This window comes from Gobius niger (assembly GCF_951799975.1).
Source record: "Gobius niger genome assembly, chromosome: 14".
Taxonomy (NCBI): Eukaryota; Metazoa; Chordata; class Actinopteri; order Gobiiformes; family Gobiidae; genus Gobius; species Gobius niger.
In genome coordinates, this window is record NC_136865.1 from 25,383,196 (window position 1) to 25,407,446 (window position 24,251).

General features: G+C 41.1%; 1 protein-coding gene across 1 annotated transcript in view; it reads right to left on the reverse strand.

Moving 5' to 3' along the window:
• The window catches only part of erf (Ets2 repressor factor), a 66,471-nt gene extending 43,002 nt beyond the window's left edge, over window positions 1-23,469 (reverse strand). The window contains exon 1 of the mRNA XM_079570936.1: window positions 22,755-23,469. Within this exon, the coding sequence (XP_079427062.1) occupies window positions 22,755-22,776 (22 nt within the window). The 5' untranslated portion in view covers window positions 22,777-23,469. The remainder of the gene's footprint in view (window positions 1-22,754) is intronic.
• Between the last annotated feature and the right edge of the window lie 782 nt (window positions 23,470-24,251).

The following is a 24,251-nucleotide window of genomic DNA, read 5'->3' on the forward strand; positions in this document are numbered from 1 at the left end:
TAATAACGATAATTTGGTGAAATATTGTGCAGCCCTAAGACAAATAAGAAGAACTTCAATGATCCCATTTTTTCCGATATCTTTGAAAGTTTATAAAATATTAGAGTAGTGGCTTGGATCTTACATGGGACTGCGCGAGCTTAAGTAGGTAAAAGGTTGAATGAGCTGAATTTCCCACCGGTGTCTTGAGAAGGAGCACAAACTACACTTGTAACCTCTTCAACAGATAGAGCTTTGTTTTGAAGCGCAGCGAGGGCAGACACAACAGCGCGCCGTGAGTCCACAGGGTCGGAGCCTTGAGAGGCGCGTGGAAACCGCCGAGCGAGACACCTTTTGCTTCTGCGGGAGCGAGACGGCTGAGCGACGCGCTACAATCTGTGAAAAGGGCCGCAACCGAGAGAGACACCGAGTCAAGCCAAGGATGTGATTAAGCCTTGGTCTGGTCACCGCATGTGGGAGGCTGCACACGGTGGCCATTAGTCCGATATGAGCTGAACTGCTGACTATTTACAAGAGTTATGGAGAAACAAATAGATAAGACTGAGCAAGGGACACGCTGTCAAAACACTTTTGTTTAAACATGGAAACAGAGGAGATTTGTGGGATTAACAAAGTCAAAACAGAGGCTTCAGTGCAAAATGTCCTGCAACAATGAACTGATTTTTAGCTATGTGCAATTGATCAACATTTTCAGTGTTACGCTAATCTATTGCAGAAATTAAAAAAAACTAATGACACTAAAGCCGCCATTGTGGTTAATGGGCCGTCACGAGCCAAGAGCAGTTCAAACTTACCAGGAGCACATTTACCCGTTTCCGTTATCGCAGGAGAAAAGGGATATTTCAGGATTTTTGACATAGGGCCTCATTTCCTAGTTATCCAGAGTGTTGCTGATTTCTGGAGATATTTTTTTTGTAATTCATGCAGTTTTTCTGTTTGAAGAGTTACGTGGCGCTAGGCTAGTGCAAGGCTAGCGCATTTCTATGGTATCAGCTAGCCTGCATTAATAACAGTCTGACCCGCTCCACAGTGCACCTGAGGCAAATCCCTTATAACGCCAGACTAACCATATAAATGTCTGTGTCGATAGAGTAATTTTAACCATTTTGCATTTAAAAGACCTTATATTTGAGCAGCATCGTGGTTGTATAAGCTACGCAGCGGCGGAGTGATCTGCAAGAAAATAGTCCCTCAAAAGTCCCTCAAAATGTGATCCTTCATCTGATGCAAGGTCAGTTATATTCCAAAAATTATTTTATCGACACAGACATTTATATGATTAGTCATAAGTGGTCATAGTTAGGCTAGCTGATACCATAGAAATGCGCTAGCCTTGCACTAGCCTAGCGCCACGGAACTCTTCAAACAGAAGAACTGCATGAATTACAAAAAAAATTTCTCCAGAAATCAGCAACACTCTGGATAACTAGGATTTCCTAGAGGCCCTATGTCAAAAATCCTGAAATATCCCTTTAATATAAAAAGTGAAGAAATTAACTTTAGAGATAAGAGATGACTCTAGACAGGTCCAGTTTCTACTCATTTTTAAATCTCACCTAAAAACCTGCCTCTTTTCGCAGGCATTTAACACAGAATAATACGCGTTGTACACTCTTGTGTTGGTTCTTCTTGTGTCACTTTTACAAAGGGCCTGTTTTGGCACAAACAGTAGTACCTTGTTTGGGAGTTTGGATGAGACAATCGAAGACATTTGTGTGTTAAATGAAACTCGAGGAAAACCTTTGGTTTTGTTTGAGCTTAGGTTTGATTAGAAGATGTATCTAATTTTATGAATCAGCAAGATGTATAACGAAAAAATAAAATCGCATCGAAAAATCAAGATCGATCAATACGCCCAGCCCTAGAAGTTGATATGATGAATCATCATACCAACTCATCATAGAGCCTAAACATGTATCATCATGATACATGTTTAGGCTCTATGACCAAAACATGGCGGGTCGTAGCAGTAGTTAATTTATTACATGCCACAACCATTTAGCCCCTGCCATATATGTACATTCTGAACATTGTGAACTCTAACATATGGGTAACTTTCGATTTTTGACACTACTCAAAAAAACTCACATTTTCTAACAGTGTTGTGCCCTGAGAAAGCTGTGAGGCAGACATGCATGTACAGGTGCGCGATCAGCCGGTCGAAACACGTCTTCAAATGACATCTCTGAGAAACACGCAGCGGCACAAACGAGGAGCCGTCTGCCAAACTCAGACTGACATCCGGCACACGAAACTCACCTGATTTACTACAACAATCTGTCTTATCGCTGTTTTACAGGCCTGGTTTGAAATGATTAGGTCTCCCCTATGTAACATTATGCAAAAGTACACTGGTTCCAACAAGCAGGTCGAAGAGTTCTGCTTGTATCACAACTTAATTTACAATTTCCTACCACAGTGATGTAAAATACTTGTTAACAGACACAATAACCAACACTAAAAGGCTTATGAACATATTGTAAAGTTAGTACAGCACAAAATCCACCAAAAAAGTTAAAAGACAATAACTTTTAACTTTTAAATTTGGGGATTTTTATGTATTGATGCCAAGTTTTGGATAAACTCTACCCACAATGTAAAGCAGGGGGAGGCAAGTTTTCTTAAGGGAGGGCCGATTTTTTTCATTGTAAAAAAGACCAAGGGCCGAAGTCCCCAATTTTAGGCCAAAGTAAAGCACTACACTGGAAAAAATACCATCTTAAATGAGATAAATGACTTAAAATTGCTTGAATAAAGGTTCTTTATGTTGAATTTGAGTCTGTTTGGACTAATCTAAGATACAAGATACAAATGCTGATGCCAATGGAACAAACATAAAACCCACAAATGAACTTTTACTTTTAAAAAGATTTGTTTTTCACTTGAAATTATACAATGTAAACTGAATTAAGAGGATAATGACTTGTTCCATTGGTGGTAAGATGTTTTCTGATCTAAGACCTACTCAAACTTTAGTTTCAATACAAGTAGGTTTCTGTCATTTCTTCCTTCAAATTATTATTTTTAGGGCTGAAACGACGAATCGATTAATCGACGACTAATCGATTATTGAAATAGTCGACAACTATTTTAGTAATCGATTAATCGTTTTCTGGTTCACACAGGCTAAAATGAAGCAAAAATGACATAAAAAATGTAGTATTTTTGATGAAAACCTACTTTGATTTTATATTAAGGGTCTGTAGTGTTTTGTACATTGTAAATTTCATTAATAGAACCTTCAAAAAACATTTCCCTTTAGTTTAATCCATCAACACACCCTCAAACAGCGCCACTTAAGCTATAATGTGATAAAAAAAAATAAAAAATGAAATTTTCCTACACCATTCACAGCCAAGCAATTAATCGATTAATCGTAAAAATGATCGATAGATTAATCGATTACAAAATAATCGTTAGTTGCAGCCCTAATTATTTTCCCAGTAAACCTTCTACAAATGCTTGAGTTGTTCATAATATGACCTCATTGGGTGTATTAACAGTATTTCTCCCATTTAACCCTAAAAAAGTGAAAGTACTTTCTGATTTGTGTCATAGTGTTTCTCAAAATTATCTTGAGGGCCAGAGGTTCTGTGCTGGAGGGCTGGATTTGGCCACCGGGCCTGACGTTGCCTTCCCCTGATGTAAAGGTTTCTATGTGCTACAATCAAACACCATTAAATGCTCTTAAATATGGTAAAAGTATGCACTAAGAACGATTATCATATTATACACAATGTACAAATTGTTCAGCCCTAGCCCACAGACACCAGAGCAGTAAAATTTCCAGTTCGTGTAACGATGTGGTCAACACAAAGCCAGCGCTCAGCAGTTCCTGGTGATAAATAGCCTCATGTGGGGAAGTCGACTGGAACGAGAGGCACATCCTTCAAACTGGGCTCGAAACAGACCGTGGCTAAAACCCAGAAAGTATGGTCAAAAGTAGGCCGCTTTTATCAGAGGAATGCTAAATGCTGTAACCTGCTTTTTCTACGTGAAGCTGTATTTCAGGAATGCAGCGCCGTCAGTGTCACGTGGAGACGGTCTGTTTGGGGAACTGCTCCGCACATTAGTCAGAGCAAGTTTGTATAGTTGAGCTTTTTAAAGTTGTTTATTAAGAGTTTACAAAAGTGGGCTTGGAAACGAAAAGTCCGACGCTGCTCGAGAGCTAACGAGTTGTTTCCCGACATCGGCTACAGGAAGCCCAAGGAGTTTTAGTTTATTACTTGGCAGCACCATTGAAACTGGGGCAGATTCAGAGGTTCTCACAGTGGGGGGCGCAAGCCCTGAGCAGGGGGTCCCAGGATGATTTCAAGATACTCTATGGAAAGAAAAATATTGATTGTGTATCTAATGTAATCAGTGTTGGGAAAGTTACTTTAAAATGGTAATATATTCTATATTAGGGATTATAACTTTAAACATGTAATATGTTTGCATTACTTATTACTGTTTCAAAAATGTAGCTGAGTTACACTACTCTGAGGTACTTTTGAGCTACTTTTGGCAAAATATAAACTGAAAATAGTAATAATGCTACCGAGCAAAAGTGTAGTTCTCTTTCCCCCATTCTTTGTGTTTTGTTTTGAGGATGTCAGCTGCAACTGCAGATCTTATACTCTATACATGCCATTGTATCATACATTTAAATGCACTTGTAACTCAAGTTACTTCAATTGTAATGACAAATAAAGTAATATGTTAAATTCCTTAGTTACTGAAAAAAGTGATATATTTTTGTAACTCATTACTTTTGTAATACGTTACCCCCAACACTGAAAATAATTCTTCATTTAGAATAAAGATTTGTGAGTTGAAGTCAAATTACAAAGCAAACAAAAATCATTGCATCAGATTTTAAATGTTTTCTGATTGATGTTCCCCATTATCATTATTATATCCCTTTTTACAGAGGTACTGGCCTGAAAAGTTTAAGAGCCCCTGGTGTGGTTAAAAGACCTGAGGGGTAAACAAGACCTGGTGGAAATCCAGCATATTGTCTGAATCCCTGGATAGTTGCCTTTGTTTTATTGTTTATTGGATCTAATGAGCAGCACTTTGGAAATGTTTTTGTTGTTCAAATCTGCTATAAAAATATGTTAAAGTGGATTGGATCATTTGGAGAAATCCTGTATGAATGCACACAGCAGAAATCTAAAAACTGTTGAAATGCTCACAAAGTACTGATGATATTGTCAGAACCAAGGTTGGGCCGAGGACAAATTTCACGAGACGGGACACGAGATTGGGTTCATGAGAACGCGACAATACAGGATTTTTTTTCAGAATTGGTAACAATAAATAAAGATGAGGAATTTCCTTTTAGCTAACAGTTTAACTAAATGTTAAGTAAATTATAGTTTAAGTGCAAACAAGATATTAGGTAAACATTGGTGGGTAACTATAAACTAGACGTTCCTATAAGTACCTCTAAGCCGTCTGCAATGAGTGTACTGGATACAGCGCAGTAAAATAAAGAGAAAAATTCACAATATTAATCTACTAGGGCCAAAATATCTTGTGGTTTTGTAATCTCATGAGATCTTGTGGCACGAAATCTTGGCCCATCCCGAGTCAGGACCTGTTAAGTCTATGTCAAGAACAACACTATTTGTGCAAAGCAAAGCTTGAATCTGGGCACCGCTGAGAGCCGGCCCTTCATTTTCTGATTCGAAAAAGATCGGCCCACGATCAAGCAAAGTTGTCAAGCACTGGAGACATTGTTGGCTAAGACCACCCAGCATTGCGAGTTCGACTCCTGATTACTTGATCCCTTTTGTTTCCCAAACCACCTACTGTTCAAGCATCATCTACCAAATTGAGCCCCCACCCCTTAATGCATAATTAATTAGCAATTTTGTGTTGTGTAGGATCACTTCGAAGCTAAGACAAATACACAAAATAAACAGGGCAATATCACTTGACAAATCAAAACGTAAATCTCTGTAAAGTAAAGGGAGCGACCTCTTCAGCAGGAAAAGCCAAAAGGAAAGAAGAATTTGAGCTTTCCACATGTGACACCGATTTGGCCGAAAACACGCTTCACTAAAGTAGCTGCGGGACTTTGTCAAAACTATAATCCAAATGATTTCTTTCAGATTCCAGAAAAACATGTAAAAGATTAGACGGAGAAGGGGGGGGGGAGAGAGTGAGAGAGAGCGCCCCAGGACAGGCAGAGAGAAGATACATTTCTCAGTTGCTCGCTGGCTGCTGTGTTGTGGTCCCCGCGCCAGACTGCTTTCATTCCCCTCCAGAGCGGCGCGGTTGGACGGGCCTCTCCAAACCACTTACAAACACACGTGTCGCCCGTCGCCTCCGCCGCTGCTGCCCAGAAACCACCCAAAATAGACCCGCGTCCAAAAAGATCCAACAAACTGAGAATATGGTGATTCACTCCATCGAAAACTGGGGCCGGGCCAGGGCTCATCTGCCACAACACAGTAGCAGCTGAAGCGGTCGTCGTGGTGGTGGTTGCAGGAACAAGAAGGAGCAACAAAAGTAGGACAAGTGGTGGAAACAGTCAAGGTAATGGTTTGGACTGTTGCCAAATCAACCGAGGGTCCAAAACTTTTCAGGCCATGACCCCCAAGACCACAAACAACTCGGGGACCCCTATTTATAGTAACTTAACCTCTTAACTCCCACCTTAACCTAGTGCATTTTCTCCAGCTCTGTTTTATCCAAATCTAAACGTTTCTTCACTGGAGCGCAATAGGCCAGTGTAATGTTTCATTTGAAAGCTAAGATCAACAACACATTTCTCTTACACTGTTGCTGTGTCACTTGTTTGGCTTTTTCCATCGCACGTTTGTCACTTTTTTGTTGCACTTTTGTCACTCGTTTGTTGCCCTTTTGTGGATTCTCTTTGTTGCATTTTTGTCATATTTTTGCCACTTTTTCCATCACTATATTACACTTTTTTTGACGCTTTTTTGTCACTTTTCCGTCATTTTTCCGTCACTTTTGGTTGCTTTTTTTTGGCCAATTTTTTGCAGCTCTTGTGTGACTTGTTTGTTGCCCCTTTGTGTATTTTTTTTGTTTCATTTGTCATAATTTTGCCACTTTTTTTATTGCTTTTCTGTCACGTTTTCATGTTTGTTTTGTTGCGCTTTCATCCTTGCTTTTGTCTCTCTTTTGTCACAATCTTGACGCTTTTTTTCAAGAAGCTTTTAGATTTGGGTAATGACAAACTGGAGAAAATGTGTTTGGTTCAGGTCGGGTTTAAAAAGGTGCAAAACATTTAAAATCTGATTTAATTAGGTCGATATTTGGCTTAATTGCCCTAAAATATACTGTTTTCCAATTCAATGTCAGGAATGTAAAAAAATATTGGCTCAAAATCATCTTGTGACCCCCACTTCAGTGTCCCCCAGAGAGTCCCGACCCCCACTTTGGGAACAACTGTGTTAAACCACAGTACAGCTGTAGTGCCAGTAAGTCTGTCGTACTGTCATTGTGTCCTTGGGTGAGTTGCCAGGGGGCCCATAAAAGAGCCAATTTTCTATTAAAAACAATTCAAGGCTTTGGGGGGCCATGTGAAACCTTCTTGCCCCGGGCCCCAGAAAGTCTGTCAACGGCCCTGATTAGAAGAGGTTCGGGGCAAAAAAGTCCACCAAGCAAATCAGTAGTAGTTGTAGAAGCTGCCGCAGCCAATCAAATCTCATCTGCTGTCCCCCCCGTCTTTAAAATTTCCCAGAAGGCCTCGGTGCCGTTAGTGTCTTTCCGCAGCACAGACAAAGAGGCTCCACTGTTGATGAAAGCTCCAAAGGCTGCGACAAACGCTCGTCTTTTATGTTTTACTGGAAATCGAGAGTGTTTGACTTAAACGCGTCGAATCCCCAAAACAGCAATTGGGGAAAAAGCGTTGCCAACTGTGTGGTTTTTCTGCACCAAATTTACAACCATGACTTTTATAGACACTTGGAGATAGCTACTTGACTTCTATTATTTATGCATTTGGTGCTTTTGTTTCTCAATAGCAAGTAGCTGTTACTTTAAATAACTTAAGTCATGGTAATGCTGACTGAGTAGAAGCTTAAACAACTTAAACTCCTGATCCTTTATTTGCAGTCAGCATTAGAGCCACTGAACTCCTTCCTCTGGCAAGAGTTCTGAGAGGGTTTAGGGAAAAAGGCTAGGGCAACTTGAAGACAATGACAAAAAAAAAGGTCATAACAAACATCGAAATTAGAGAGAGGAGCGGTAATTGATGGAAAATCCAATACAAGCGCTGAAAAACAATCAAATCCTTTAAATTCATGTCAAGTTACCCATGAACATAATGGAGCCAAACAAAAAGTCACAACAACCGTGATCGCTTTACTATAAGACTGACACAGTGACGAACATGATGAGAACTTACGAGGATAATAACTCATTTTACAGATATCGGAATTGGTGACTCCTAGTACCTAAACTGCTCAAATGTACGTATTTTTCTAAATAAAAAGCATAGATTGAGACAGACAGTACTATGAGAAATCCTTTTTTTGGATGCCAAGTTTTAACACATTTTTATCCTGCATAGATTTACAGCACTTACATTTTGTGTTTATGCACTTTTCAATCTTAACACTTCAATAAATGTCATTTAGTTAATAAACTTTGGACACACACATATTACTTATCATAATAACACATCGCGATATCTATTGGATCGGCCTCCGAGTATCGTGATACGTATCGAATTGTGACGAATGTGTATAGAACATTTCTAATTTGCGGGGGAAAAAAGGGCGTACTCTGTTAAGTTATACTCTAGGGGTGGGCCATATAATATCGCATATCGTCATCGTGATATGATTTTTCTATATCGTTGTAATATTTTATATCGCTGTGGACACGATATCATTTATGTTACGCTCAGCTCCATCAGAGTTGCATAACACTAACTGTGCAGGACACAGGGGCAGGTGAATGAAATGAAGGATGTAAACTGCTTACATATTCGTAAAGAAATGAGTATGGCTCTAAAAAAAAAAAAGAATGAAATATGTTTGCATTAATCTTCTCCAATAGGCAAAAGTCTGGAATTTTGTATTTATTTGTTATGATAGAGATTTTAGGCCGTATCGCCCCGCCCTATTTTGCTCCATTGAACCCCAAAGGGAAATTCATTCTCTGCATTTGATCCATCCATTGATGCCACAGGGGCATCTGGAGGAGCAGTGGGCAGCTAGCCACCCATCTCCAGACCAGAAGCCAGGCTAATGGTCAGAAACACCTGGTCAAAGGATTAATCTGTTGTACATGTTTATAGTGGTAGGGGAAACCTCGGAGGAAACCTACGCAGACACGGAGTGAACATGCAAACTCAATCAAAAAGTTGAGGTACAAATCCCGGAGGTGCTTCCCAAGTATTAATGCAAAGAAAACGAAAAGCAGAGATCATGACCGTGTTTGATCTACAAGTTTGCCGTGTCTGGGTGCGTCAGCGGTTCCCCGTCAGCACCGCGCTGTCTTCAATCTATTACATTATAGCGACTGGTACAGAGCGAACGGTTGGCTGCCTGTGTAAAAACATTAAAGTCAGGGGCAGGACGGCGTCACCACAGCAAACCAAAACCAAACGCAGAGAAAATTAAAAGAGTTTGTGCACGTGCTAATCCCAAACAGGCTTTACCCATTTGACTGCGAGCGTGGGGGGTCCTGCTAATAACCAGAGTGAGTGAGAGGGTGTCTGCCTGTCTGTGGGGCTAATAGACTTTCACATTTCAATAAAACTGACACAGGCCTTAGTCATCCATCACTGTAGACTCCAAAACAACGTTCGGGACAACAACTGGGTCACGAATTCCCCCCACATCAAAGAAGAAACAGCTTTACGGGGTTTAACGAGTTCAACATGAAGAAATGCTGCTATTAAGTAAAGGGGAGGAGTAATGGCAAAAGTGACTCAATATTTTTTTGGATGATCTTAATAAAAGATTTCAGAATTCAAGTGTCTAGTTTTCTTTATCATTATCTGTACAAACATTTTTGAAACAGTAAAGGATGATGTCTTAACGACTGGTGTGAAACAGGGTGTCTGCTCTTCCGTAGATAAAGTGATACCAAATCCCCAGGGAAGTGACTTTGCTAAAAGGGACTTTCTGAAGGGTGGAGTCGGCCGTCTCATAATCAAGATTCAAATTTCTGAAATAAAAAGCATATCATTTGTCGCCTTTCCTGTTTCACATCCTCAAAGTCTGATTCCTGTAACAGTGTGACACATCACGTACGCATATGCTTTCTATTATATCAAGACATTTGTTACTGGAAACTTAAGCCTTCGTGTAATAACTTAAGAAGCCACCTAAAGGAGAGGCGGGTAGAGTGGCCAAAAAACTTACTTTGAAATTCTTTAACTCAAGTAAAAGTAGTGACCCAAATAAATACACAAAAAAAGAGTGAAAAAAAGTACTTCAGATGTATGTCAGTAAAGAGAAACTTGTACTTAAATATGTTTTCGGAAAAAAAAGAAGCTCTTTCTCACATTTAATTGTTCCGTGCCATGTGAAATCAGGAAGGAAAGGACTTTATTTGAATAGTGCCTTTCACAGACATGGGTCACAGAGCGCTTTACATACAAGACAATTTACATTCACTCCATACTCGGTGGTGGCAAGCTCTCTCACATACACACATACACTCTATTGTGCATGGTGTTAATGGTAGGGGAGCTCCCGGAGGAAACCTACGCAGACACAGGGAACGTGCAAACACCACACAGAAAGGCCCCGTCCAAGTGGGAATCGAACCCGGGACCAATGCCACACAAAAGAACCTACAGAGACTTCAGATTGCTCAGAACAGAGCAGCTCGAGTTGTGCTCCACTGTCCTTTCCAAACTAATGTCCGTGAGATGCACAGGAGACTGTTTTGATTAACGGTTGAGGCCAAACTACAGGCAAGTCTCCTCATGTTCATGCACAAAGTTTTGATTGTTAAACTAAAAACTGGGCTGTTTATCCAACTCTCATTCAGCGGGTTTGTCACAGATATGTGACTCGCCAAGTGACGACAAATTCTTTGGTTGTTCCCAGACCCAATAGTAACTCAATGAAAAGAACTGTTCTGTACAGAGGACCTGGAACTCGCTTTCTTTCATCATGAGAAACACTATAAGTAAACCACACTTTGAGCTGAAAGTAAGAGGTCAATTAGCTCAGTACATGTGAGCAATAATCACCATGTCCTATATGTGTCCTATGGTTGCATGATTGTATGAAAAGTGTAACAATCATGTATTCCATTTTAACTGTTTTGTGGTCATTTGTAGTTTTGTTTGTATTGTGCCAGGTCCCCCAAGAAGACTAGCGACCACTAGGGCTGTCACGATAATGACTAAATCAACTTATCGTTCAATGAATACCAGATAAATGATATATTTTTGGCCTCGATATTTATCGTCTTTACATTTATTAGCATTCCCCCAAATGTTTTCTTTGTAAAACTTTGATTTCTAACTGAAGCAAATTGAGTTACATCGAGTGTGGTATTTTAGGATATCATCATCATCCTTTATTAAGACTCTAGGTCCATAGTATAAAAAGACATGTACATAGACAAGACTCACAGAAACAATACATACAAGATTATAAAAGACAGCTATACCAATGATATGATGATGCACTTTTAGAACAAAGGTTTACTGTCATGTTCATGCCCGAGAGTCGACAGTATTCAGTATCGTTGGCGTCAGTAATAGCATTTATCGCGATACTTTCCTCCCTCAATATATCAAACTACATATTTGTTATCGTGACAGGCCTAGCGACCACTTGTGGGAGCTAATGGGAATCCTAATAAGGAATAAAGATTAAAAAGAATGAATAAAGAACCTTCTTGCAGTGAAGCACAAGCGCCAACCTATTGCCCGCTACTATTTGGTTTCTATAACATATTGACGGATTTTGCAAGTCCCCCATGCACCGTATCACTGAGGGCCCTTAGTTTATGCTCGTCATTTCCAAAGACCTCAATAGCTGCACTGATGAATTTATTTTTTTTTTTTTTTGTGGGAGGGCAGTGCAGTTCAACCATCCACGGAAAGGGTTGGTCGCATCTGATCGGCAGCTCCGCGGTTTCTTTGGCAACACCTGTCCCCCCTTTACGATTACTGACCAATCACAAAGGGTTTACCGGTGTGCCGGAGCCTAAACTCTTACCGTCTCTATTCACAGATGCATAAAGCAAAGCGGAACGGTTCTAAACAATCGGGTTTACACAGATTTCTGCATTCGAAACTGTGATTACATTTTGATTGCAATAAACCAGGTGCTTTCAAGTGAACAAAATGTCACCACAGCATGAACTTTATCCATTATTGACATCCGAAGGTGCAGCGGAGGGAGCGGATACATGAATGCGTCTGTGTGGCTTTGAGGTGTGAAAAGTTTATATGCCAAAAGCCCAAAGCAAATAAAGCCTAAATACACAAATATACTGTAGACCAGGACGAGTTGAACAAACCGCAGCAGCAGGACGGGCAGTCGCAAAAAATGGACAGAATGTGGTGTTTTTGAAACTCCCCAATGAGCTTTACTGTGAAGGACGAGCACAAAACATTCCCAAGAGCCAGTGTTCGCTTTCAGTCACAACATTACATCAGTCAAACATGGCTGCAACAACAGAGGAAACTTCAGACCAGCCCTGTATCGTTTCAGGCAGATTTTGGTCCAGTTTTAGACATTCTTATCCCCATTTTTAATTTGTTTGATTTGGTTTTGTCTTAGTTTGTTCAAAGTGAAAAAAATAACGTATGAAAAGGCAAGTGTCTCCCAGTCACGTGACTAGAAATGCAAGCGTGTGACATTTTGAAGGGAAACAAAAATGGCGAATGCAACAGAAAACAATCGTGATTCCACACAATTGCAGTGTTTTTTCATCTGTTACAACTCACAAGGAGACTTCGATATGCAAACAAGGCGTCATTGTTGGATATTACAGACCCATACGCGCTTCCGGCCAAGTTATTTACTGACGTGAAGTTCTCGGTCAACATACCTTCACTCGAGTTTGGCGATATTTACATAGTACATAGTTTCTTGATAGACTTTCCGTCTTCATACACAGGAAAATCATTAAAAGCATATAAAAGCCTTTCTGCATACAGATATTTTGAGTCAGGATGGGTATCGAATACATCTGTATGGCAACCAATGGCCGCTGGCTGCTCTGCTTTTTGACAACGACACTGGGGGCCGCCATTGCTGTAGTACCTCCATATCGCCGCTAGGCCCCCATTGAAAAGCATTGGACTTTAGACACGTTAAAAACAACTTTAAAGCCTGTTCCCCTTTTTTTTTAAACTATTTAGAGCTAGATATTCCTCCTGTGACAACGCTGGGTTAGTTACAATTAAGGGGACCAGGCTGGTTATCGTAAGAAGAATTTTCTAAATCTGGTTCTTAATGAGGGTCGGACTGTTAGCATTGGAGCTGCGCGAGCTACGCGTCACGCAAGGGCCGAGTTGACAGTGAAAATCCCGCCCTTATGTCCTTTTTAGGAACATGCTTAGTCAGAGCTGGAGAGGGGGAGTCTGTGAATCAGCCATGATTTCCCCCACGTGGTCATTATGGTAAACGGGGAGGAGTGACGAGAAGCTGTCCATTTATATATACAGTCTATGATGGCGTGACGTCATGCAGAAGGCACCTGTAGATTCGAGTCCGGATGGAAGTAATACAAATTCTAGCTACTTATCTGGTTTGACAAAGGAAAATGAAAGTCCTTAGTTATGGCTTGTCTGCATTACCCCATTGACCCACGTTATCACCCAACATTGAACTTCAACCCACAGAAATGCCCACACATGGACAGAAGCAGACTTATTCATGACTTTTAATTAGTCTACAGACTCCAGTGAAGACCCCAGTTGTCTGTATTTGGTTTCTATGGAGGATGGTAGGAAAACAGTTGAGGACATTGTATGTATTTTTAGCTCAGCTCTGCGGGGTAAATTCCAACAGGTTTAGGATCAGGAAAAATCTGGGAACACTCGCCCCAATCGAAACAACCACAAAGCCCCAAAAGGTGTCCGCTTTCCCTCCGTGGGACGGCATGGAAGGGCTTTCCTCTCGAATCCTGGTGGTCCCCGATTTTACAACTGCGACTAAATTTGCCGCTTTCCTTACACTTTCCACCGTTACGGCCAATAGAGACCACTAGCTCAAGAGTATTTCAATGTTTTGGAGTTTGAAGATGTTGCCACCTCGGCGTCTTTTCTTACCAGGAAAGCGCTGGCAAATTGTTCCTCGCTTTTTTTGTTTAAAATGGACTACTTTAAAAACACTTATGGACATTTCGCTTAAACTGCAACTTGTCTCATCTTATTTGAGAGGAAATAATGCAGCAGCGTTTAAGACACGCCCAGTCTACACGATTTAATGACTCAACTGCAGATGAGGCAGTTAATCAAAACTCAATCTAAATCACAATCTCTACTTTGGTTAATATCAACAATCATCATGGCATGGAACTTTATAATCTTCTGGTTTAGAGCCATTTCTTTGACAGAAACAGCTCCTAGTTTGGGACTTTTGGGAGTTTGGAAGAGACGATGGAAGAGGTTTGCTTTTGTTTGAGCTGAGATTTGCATAAAATGTGTGTCCAAGTCCTTGAATCAGCCACATGTATATCTTTATTACGCAAAAAATAAAATCGAGAATCGAAGTTGGTCAACATGAGAAAACAAATCACAAGTTCCGGACCCGGACTTGTGACTCGCTTTCCACTTATTTCCCGGATTCGTGACTCGACTGGAACATCAAATCGAAGACTCAGGACTCTTCCACGCCACAGTTTATTACCTAGAAAACTCCTGCTGCCATTTTGATGGGATTGTAGTAATTCTTGCTCACAAGCGGTCTCCTCTCTCCATGATTCACTGCAGATAGCCACAACTCTCCATACCCATTGACTTGAGGTGACTCTAGACTAAACAGTCACATTTCTTCACAATCGGGAGGGAAAATCTCCAGGGAAAATTTGAAAAAACTTTAGCCTGAAGTTTACCAAGGATGGACAGTGTCTTGTTTTAGAAGAACTTCGAGGTCCAAGGGTATTTTTTTCTTTGTTGCAGAGTGAGAGTGGAAAGCTAATCTCCCTACAGGTCTTCTCAGAGCTAAATCTGCTTCTAGGAAACACAAAAAATGACCTTTAATAGTTTCATTTAGTCCACCCATAGTCCTTTATGGAGGGAAAATTATAATGAAGAAGACAAACTGTTGAGCGTGTGATGGAGGCCCAACGTTCGTTTATTCTGAACAGGAAAAAACAGTTTCGCTCTTATTGGTTTTTCCACCTGTGTAAAGCCCACAGCTGAGTTTTACGGCACTGTTTATTAGACGACTCCCGTCTTCATGGGAAGCACAGGCAGAGCTTACTGGGAGTTGTTCCGTCTATTGAGTATGGCATAAGGACAAATGATTTACTCCAAGCATTTTTATTACTACTTTAGGCATCAAATATTAATAAATGTGCATTGTAAAAGATATAAAGTTTCCTAAAACTATGTTATGAGTGAGTACAATTACTTAAACAGTCAAAACAGAATCTCTTTGTATTGCAATTTGACAACAGAAAAAAACACACTCAAATATTAAAGAGAGGGTATTGCGCTTTTTGCAGGTATTTGGTAATTTCTCACATCTTTATCATGTCTTCCACTTTGTTCATTAGAAAATACAATTTTGATTTATTACAGTATAAACAAATTATCTAGTAGTTTCACTTCCTGATTTTCACACAATCTTCCTGTAAGCCCCGCCCACACCCAATCCTCTTCCTCATTGTGGTTCATGTGGCTGCTGTGGAGTGTTTTCACTTTGCAATGAGAGGATTAAGCTTAGCAAGAGATCAAGAGTTCGGAAAGCAGTTTGTGGATACGCAAGAGGAACTTTTTGAGAGCTGTCACCGCGATGTGAAGCTTCAAAAGATTACACAAAGATGCGCGAGTGACTCCAAACACAGCTCCAGGTCAGTTCTTCATGGTAAATGGACTCAACTTATATAGCGCTTTTCTAGCTTTATCAGGCCCAAAGCACTTTACAATAAGGAACCAGTCACCCATTCATTCTCTCATTCATACACCAATGTACGCAGACACTGGGGGCAAGTGGGGTGAAGTGTCTTGTCCAAGGACACGACGACAGTGTGCATTTGCAGGAGCTGGGATTCGAACACACGACTTTCCGATCACGAGACGACCCGCTCTATGAGGGAACACAAGATTGAAAGGCACAAAAAATGTGGATTTCCCTCAAACGTTAGTCTCCAATTTTAAGATGTAGTTGAACTTAGAGGTCGACCGATATGGGTTTTTCTTAGGCCGATGCCGATTTTGGAGGATTTATTTTTTGGCCAATGCCGATTTTTCCAAATGTCTTGTCTATAATCTTGTGTATGATGCTCCTAAACTGTAAAATGTATCAGTGTTGAACTGTGACAGCAAGGGTCGCTTTATTGGGGTATGTGGCAGATATATTCATGTTTAGTACTCAAGATGGAGCTTGTTTGAAATACAAAAATCAGCAGATTCCAAAACAAAAACATAAGACAATCTCTTATGGTTCTGAAATTATTAGCGAAGGTCTGCAACATAATAGTACAATCCGAGGCGTACAAACCTGAGACCGATTTTCACCGCTATGTTTCTCAGCATAACCAAAGAAGTCATAAAGTACTATGTAAATTACCCAAATATCGGCCCAATATATCGGTCGACCTTTACTTGAACTTCATTGGCTCTGTTTTTTTGTCATAGTTGTTAAACATTGGAGACTGGTCAGTCAAACAGTAGTCAAAATTTTCTTACCAAATCTCCTAATGTGTTTCAAAGGGAGATAAATCCACTGTCCCACGTGCCCCCCATACGCGCACACACGGAGGGGCCTTTCCTGTGTCAGGCCCCCCCTTTGTGCGAGCGCAGCCTGTTGTCAGTCACCCGGCTCTCAATGGGTCACTAAAGCCACTGTACAAACACACTTCCAGGAAGAGAGGGGCCGCGGGGGCACCGCCGACCTTCCCTGAGCCCCCGTACCTGACAGTGTGCTGGAGAACTGCGAACGTCATCAAACACAAGCATTTTCCAAACACAATCCATTACACTCAGCGCGGAGGACGCCGGGTCGCAGTGTTTCCCTGCAAACTGTCCGGCTTAAGTGCAGTTAATGTCCAACAACGGGGAGGGGATCTGGTATTTATGGTGCAACTTTGAAACCCTTTTTATTCTTTTTCTTCATAATCCGATACATAAATTAACCTGGATTGGCTTAAGTACATCAGAGGGACAGTCCATGTTAGAGGTTTTAGAGATAAAGTCATATTAAGATGAATTTAAGACTAGAAGGAGGATTGCTGCATTTTTCTGGATCTTAAAGGGATATTTCAGGATTTTTGACATAGGGCCTCATTTCCTAGTTATCCAGAGTGCTGCTGATTTCTGGAGATATTATTTTTGTAATTCAAGCAGTTCTTATATAAGAAGAGTTTCGTGGCGCAAGGCTAATGCAAGGCTAGTGCATTTCTACGATATCAGCTAGCCTGCATTAAAAACAGTCTGACCCGCTCCACAGTGCACCTGAGGCAAATCCCTTATAACACCAGACTAATGATTTATAAATGTCTGTGTCGATAGAGTAATTTTAACCATTTTGCATTTAAAATACCTTATATTTGAGCAGCATCAGCTTCGTGGTTGTATAAGCTACGCAGCGGCGGAGTGATCTGCTAGAAAATAGTCCCTCAAAACGCGATCATTCATGTGATGCAAGGTCAGTCATATTCCAAAAATTATTCTATCGACACAGACAATTATATGGTTAGTCTGGTGTTATAAGTGATTTGCCTCAGGTGTTCTGTGGAGCGGGTCAGACTGTTTTTAATGCAGGCCAGCTGATACCATAGAAATGCGCTAGCCTAGCACAAGCCTAGCGCCACATAACTCTTCAAATATAAGAACTGCATGAATTACAAAAAAAAATATCTCCAGAAATCAGCAACACTCTGGATAACTCAGAAATTAGGCCCTATGTCAAAAATCCTGAAATATCCCTTTAAGCATATACCAGGTTACATGGTATTGTGCGGAGGGTGCCACATAAATGGTCGTCAGATGTTTCCGTGGAGGCTGACCGCTGCAAGCTCACACTGCGAGTTTAAAAGCACAGAGTGACCCTTCAGTACAAAGGACTTCCATATTGTCCGGTAATCCCTCTCCCTTTAACTTTATTGACTTGTGCACCAAAATATCCACGTTCGCCTTTAGTGGACAGCCTCAAAAGACCGTCCAGTAAATCCGACAACAAGAGACGGGCAGGATGTCCTAAGTGACGCCTCTTTTCTAGCACTACTCACTGTTCTCGGGACAAATGGAGGTGCACAATGGTCGTCCCGTTCGGAAGGCATGGACTGTTCACAAAGGGGAACTAAAATGAGACTGTCTGAACAACCTGTCCTCCGAGTTCATTAGCTTTTGTCAAAACACTGCCACTAACAATATTCAAATCAGCATGAAAGTCATCGAGGTCCTGTAATTAGGAGGGGTGAGTCAACGTCCCACAACCAAATGGTCTTCCCTTAAGGGCAATTTGGTGTTTTGGGGAAAGCCAAAAACACTGGCTTTGTTGTGACCACATGAGCGTCAGGACTATGGTGCGAGGTGAGGGACATATGGCCACGAGCAAAGTGGATGGAAAAAGAAAAAGGGAGGACAGCACAATTTATTGCCAAATCATCGTTATTGCAGAAATGGTAACTTAAAACTTCAGATTCAACTTCAGTTTTCACTTTGGTCCTGATTTTGTTTTGTTTGTTTTTTTCAGTCTTCCTGTTCCATTACATTTAATGGCACTGTGCTGAACAATAATATTCTTACGGCAGTATTCAAGATAGTTATCAAATAATGCACTTTCTCTAGAGCTGGGTACTTGGGCAGGGGGATAAGGCCTAAAATCTTTATAAATATCACGATATAATTGACCACCATGGGCAAATTACTTCAAAATCACAGCCTTACGCCTATTGGGAAGATTAATTCAGTGATATATATATATATATATATATATATATATATATACATACATACATATATATATTTTTAACAGCATACTAATTTCCTCACAAATAGGATCTCCTAAAGCAGTTTACGTCCTTCATTTTTATTTGACTTTTTAAGCATCTGTCAACGTGTTCTACAGTCAGCTGTGATTGAGCTGAGCGTAACATAACTTATATCATGTCCAGAACGATATCAACAATTACAACGATATCTAGAAATGATATCGCGATAACGATATGCGATACAATATGGCCCACCCCTACTGGGTACCGTAAAATTACTTTCAATACCGGTACCTATACAAAAATATTTCTCATATAGAACCAGACCAATAATGTTAAATTATTCCATATAAGACCTTTTCTTTTAAATTTGTAGTATTTTTTGTAGCACCTTCCTTTACTGCTGTCCCTCGACCAACAGGCATCAAAAGTACCTTTGATACTTAAACTTTTTTTCCGACACCCAGCCCCTGTGCAGCAATAACATTGGGGCTGCAAGATGAATTATGATTTGGTTGGATGCAATCAAATCACAAAGGCTGCAGTTCTTAAGGAAATATCATTTACAAAACAAAACATCTCACCCCCATGCGGGCTCATGTCTAAAAAACTTCTTGACTTCTCCAAATGAAATCCATGCAACTCCTGTATGAAGCAGTTCATATTTCAGTCTCCTCTCAAATGCTACTGCTCCTGAAATGTGGACTGTGAACTAAAGCTTGACTTTTACAACATGAACCGTAAAATCGCTTTGCAATCCAAGTCATGAAAATCACAATTAATAAATATTTCTGTCCACAATTGTTCAACCCGCATCAGGCTGACAGTTGGGGAACATTTCGGCGCGGGTAAAGTCAATTGGAAAACACACACAAGCACTTAGAAATGCATAAACATCCCCAGCCATAAACAGTAGCCTCGCGAATGTATGGGCTCTTTCAGAGAGGGGTGCGCGCTGGCTGTCCCGGGACGCCAGCAGCTGTGACGTGTCTGCTGTGTTGATATAAGGAGCAGCACAAGTGGAAAATTGGAGGCTGGTGGGGCCAGACTGCTGACTTCCTGATAGGAAGAGAGTGCAGCTTGACCCATATATAAATGAAGCGGGCTCCAAACACAACGGGAAATGCGCACAAAAGGGCAGTGTGGGACCCTACGACAACAAAATGTGCTAACAACGTGGGTTTTTAAAAGCCTCGCTGCACACTTACATCATAGAGCAATACATTAAAATGACACCTCCTGAATGGTGTTCGCGCAAAAACAGTCAATGTAAATATTCCACTACGTTTTACAGTTGCATGGTGTGCCGTGAAATTAGGGTGGAAAGAACATAGTATTACGAATAGATTTGCGATTTCTGTCAGATTGATTTTACGGTGCACATTTTAAGCATGTCCGGCTGCGTCAATAGAAATACCAAAGAGATTATAGATTTACAGAAAGAGCACATCGATTTTGAGGGATGAGAACGATCAAGGCTTTATTTACTCAAATCTTATCCTTTTCCAGCTATACTACCAGCTTTCATTGTAAAGCTTTTCCTGCACGCCGTCCGTCACTCCAACAGCTAATTACAAGAGACTGACGGACTATTTTTAAACTTGAAGGACACTCTTTCCCGTGATACAAAAGATAACCAAGACACATCCACGGACTGTGATGGCCCAAGGCTTTGATCTGTCCATCAAACTTCACATTCACACAAATAGACATTAGTTTAGACACAAGGCATTGGAGCTACTGGAAGATAGTGGCCATGCACTGGGGAAATGTTCCAAGTAAAACCTGATCACTGTTATTCTGTTCCGTTTTATTTAAAAATAAGGGTTTATGTCCAGATTTAGAGGATCCCCACAGTAATCGAATGAGCAAGGCAAAAAAAAAGAAAAGAATATTAGCACAGTAATTCTGGGATAGGACTCAAATGTGGGTTTTCAGTCAGGTCACAATTGTTTTGATAGTATTTGATAGTAAGCCGACCCATGACCAGTGCTCTAGTCATGAGGACTCTGAGGATATATTTTATACTGTACATTTTAACAAGTTGAAATTAGATATTCTTATTTGCCTGTAGCTTGTCACAGGTTGATAAGAGCCACTGCATTGAGAATTGCAGGTGACTTAACCATTATGAGACACTTCAGCCCATTTCAGTCACTTTCAGTCACTGTACAAGGACAACAACAGTACGGTATGTGCTTAGGCTGGACTTGAACCGACGACCCTCTGACTATGTGCAAAAGAACTTTATACGAAAAGCAAAAATGAATGGACTGAGGAAGGATGCGGTCACAACTGTTTACAATTCAAATGTTTGTGCTGATATCTGTATGAGTGTACATTCTGCCTATCTGGGTCATAGATACACCAAACAAAGCGATATTCAAATACAGAGACACAAATGCATCCGTGCAGAGTAGTTAAATTGATACATTTGCCTACAGAGTGGAAGTGACTTGCTTCAATGCTAAATTTACTGCTCTTGAGTAATTTGTTGGGCAATTCTGAAAAGTTGACCGAATGTTCTGCCCTTCTGGATATAAAGTTCTCACTGTAATTGTAGCCCATTGTGGAGGCTGGATAACTACCTTCCCCTAAAGTGACCACACAGCCCTTCTGACTAAACTGAATTTAAAGAGCCTCTCGGAGCACAATGAGGCCAAATGATAAGTTACGGCACCAAAATCATACTTCTCCCTATGACGGCACAAACAGGTCTGGAAATGAGAGGAATTTTAATCAGCATGGATTTAAGAAAGCCTCGCTCTTCTTGAGTTGGTCTCTGAAGGAGCTTAAAGAGTTTGCCGACTACAAAGCAGAGAAGACAGTCGGGATAGATATGGGGGTCATAGGCCAAACGTGCTAAATGTGCCTCCAACACAAAACATGAGCAGAAAATTCCAGGACGAAACGACAAGTAAAAAGGCAACATGGTTTAGGTAGAAACATGGAAGACTTAAAGGCAAAACGTAGGGGAAAAAAGGGGAAACACAAATATGCCAAAATAGATAGTTTCCTTAAATTGTATTGAGATTTAAGACTGACATGTGGCCAATTTACAACTTTCACCTACATTGCACAAAGGTAGAGCATAGGTTGGACCAAATGGAGAGCAAAGTTTGTGGTTTCAAATTCTGTTCCCACCTAAAGTTGCCAGCTTTAGATTTGTTTGCAATGCGAGTTAGAAAACAAATGTTCTAACATGCCTAATTTTGCAATTTCATAACTTCACGCGCTTGGGGGACGCCATTATCTTGCTGAAAACGTGGAAACACTATTCTTGTAGCTATCACAAGAGAAATATGTAGGTCAATTGCCCCCCCCATTAAAAAAAAAAAAAGTTTTGGTAACTATTGCGGCGAAACAAACACAAGGGGCTCCTCTACTTTGCGCTCAGAAAACATTTTCTCTCCGTGCGTAAAGTTCACCAAATACATCAACTATTTCAGTAATGTTTCCTGAGCGCATTCCGAGTGTAAACCACATATCACTAGATGAGTTCACGCAATCAAAGTACTTTAAACCCCCCGACAGGGCTCGGGTAGATACAGCCCTAGCGCCATAAATTTGTCACACTTTCCCTTGAGTCGAGCGTGCTAGCGAGTTAGCCTCCGACGGGCTAGTTATGTTGTGTTGTTTTCGTTTCGAGAACAATTGCAGCGTGTCAAAGCGAGAGGTGCATCTGCTCAAACATATAGTCGTGCACTTACCCGAATCTGACGAGGTCTTCATCTTTGTTGCTTTCTCGGGTTTTTCGCCTGAGGCACTTTTCACCCCGTCGAGTCGAGTGGGAACTTTACTACTTTGCGCTTTAGCCGAGTTAGCCGCCGCCGCCGCCGCCGCCGCGTCCTCCACCTCCTCCTCCTCCTCCTCGTTCCCCCCGCTGTCTTTGGAAACCACCACGCGACTCTGTAACAATTAACTTGAGTCGGTGCGAGCCCGTTTCCCACCAGAGCGCACACACGCGGGTTTAAGAAAAGTTTTACGCACACGGGTGAAGAGCGCGTGGGGCGAAAAGTTGACCCGAGGGGAAGTCCACTCCACACACACTCGGTCGGGTTTGTTTGAATGGCGCTGGGGGAGTTTTTTTTTTTTTTTTTGGGTCTGTGTTTTGGAGCAGCGGAATGCGCAGCAGCAGCGAGTCTACACGTCCATCCACTCTTTTGCAGCCAAGTCGCATGGTCGCCCCATCCTTCTTCTCGGCGACATCCTCCTCGTCTCTCTTGATGCAAACACAGCAAAAGCTCTTGGGTGAAGGGACAAAAGTGCTCGAACCAACTCTGTAACTCCGCTTTCTCCGGGCAGACTTTTTCTCCTTCTCCTCTCTCTCTCTCTCTCTCTCTCTCGCTCTCTCTCTCTCTCTCTCCGCGCTCTCGCCTCTTCTCTCTCGACCCCCCTTCCCTGTGTGCGCTCCGCCGGGGTGTCGTGTTTCGCTCTCCTCCTGCCACACGGGGCCGCCCACGCTGACCCACGGAGGGAGGGAGGAAACCACGAACCAAACGCCCACTTGTTGCCAGAGATCGTCTATGTTTTTGGAAGGTTATGCTTTCCTTCCAAAATGTAAAGAAAAAAAAGAAAGTAAATAAATTAGAAAATCACTGCTGGTGGTCACTAAAGAGGCAAAACAACCTATAGGTTCAGATCTGCGCGTTGGCTTTTAGACAAATAGGAAATTATGCAACACAGAACGCTCTATTAGTATAAACAAAATATGCAAATAGCCTTTAATATCCTGTCGCTCACGTTCAACTTTGCCTATACTGATAACTTGGCTTGTTATTGTTTTGGAACAGTGCATGTACAGTATATCCATGGCTTTAGGCAGCGCAAACATAAGGCTAGTTTTCCATGGGGGCAGGAAAAGAACAAGACTTTCCCATGAACAAATAGAATGCCTTGTCAAAAATAAAAATAATAATAATAATATGCAGAACAATGTAAGAAAGTAGACAGGATATAGTCATTATTTTGGTTTTATTTGGCTTCTTTTTGTCAGGGCACAGATATTGAAGCTGTGAGAAGCTGTGAAGATAATCCACCGTTATAAAGGTTCAGGGCATCTGTGACTGTGTGGATAATCTCATGGAGCCATAGAGGCATATGGGACTTAAAGACAAGCAAAACAGAAAGCGACATTGTTTGTATATCCTTGTGGCTCTATTCAACAGAGAGTGAAGTTACTGTAAATCAGAAACCCCTGAGAATCT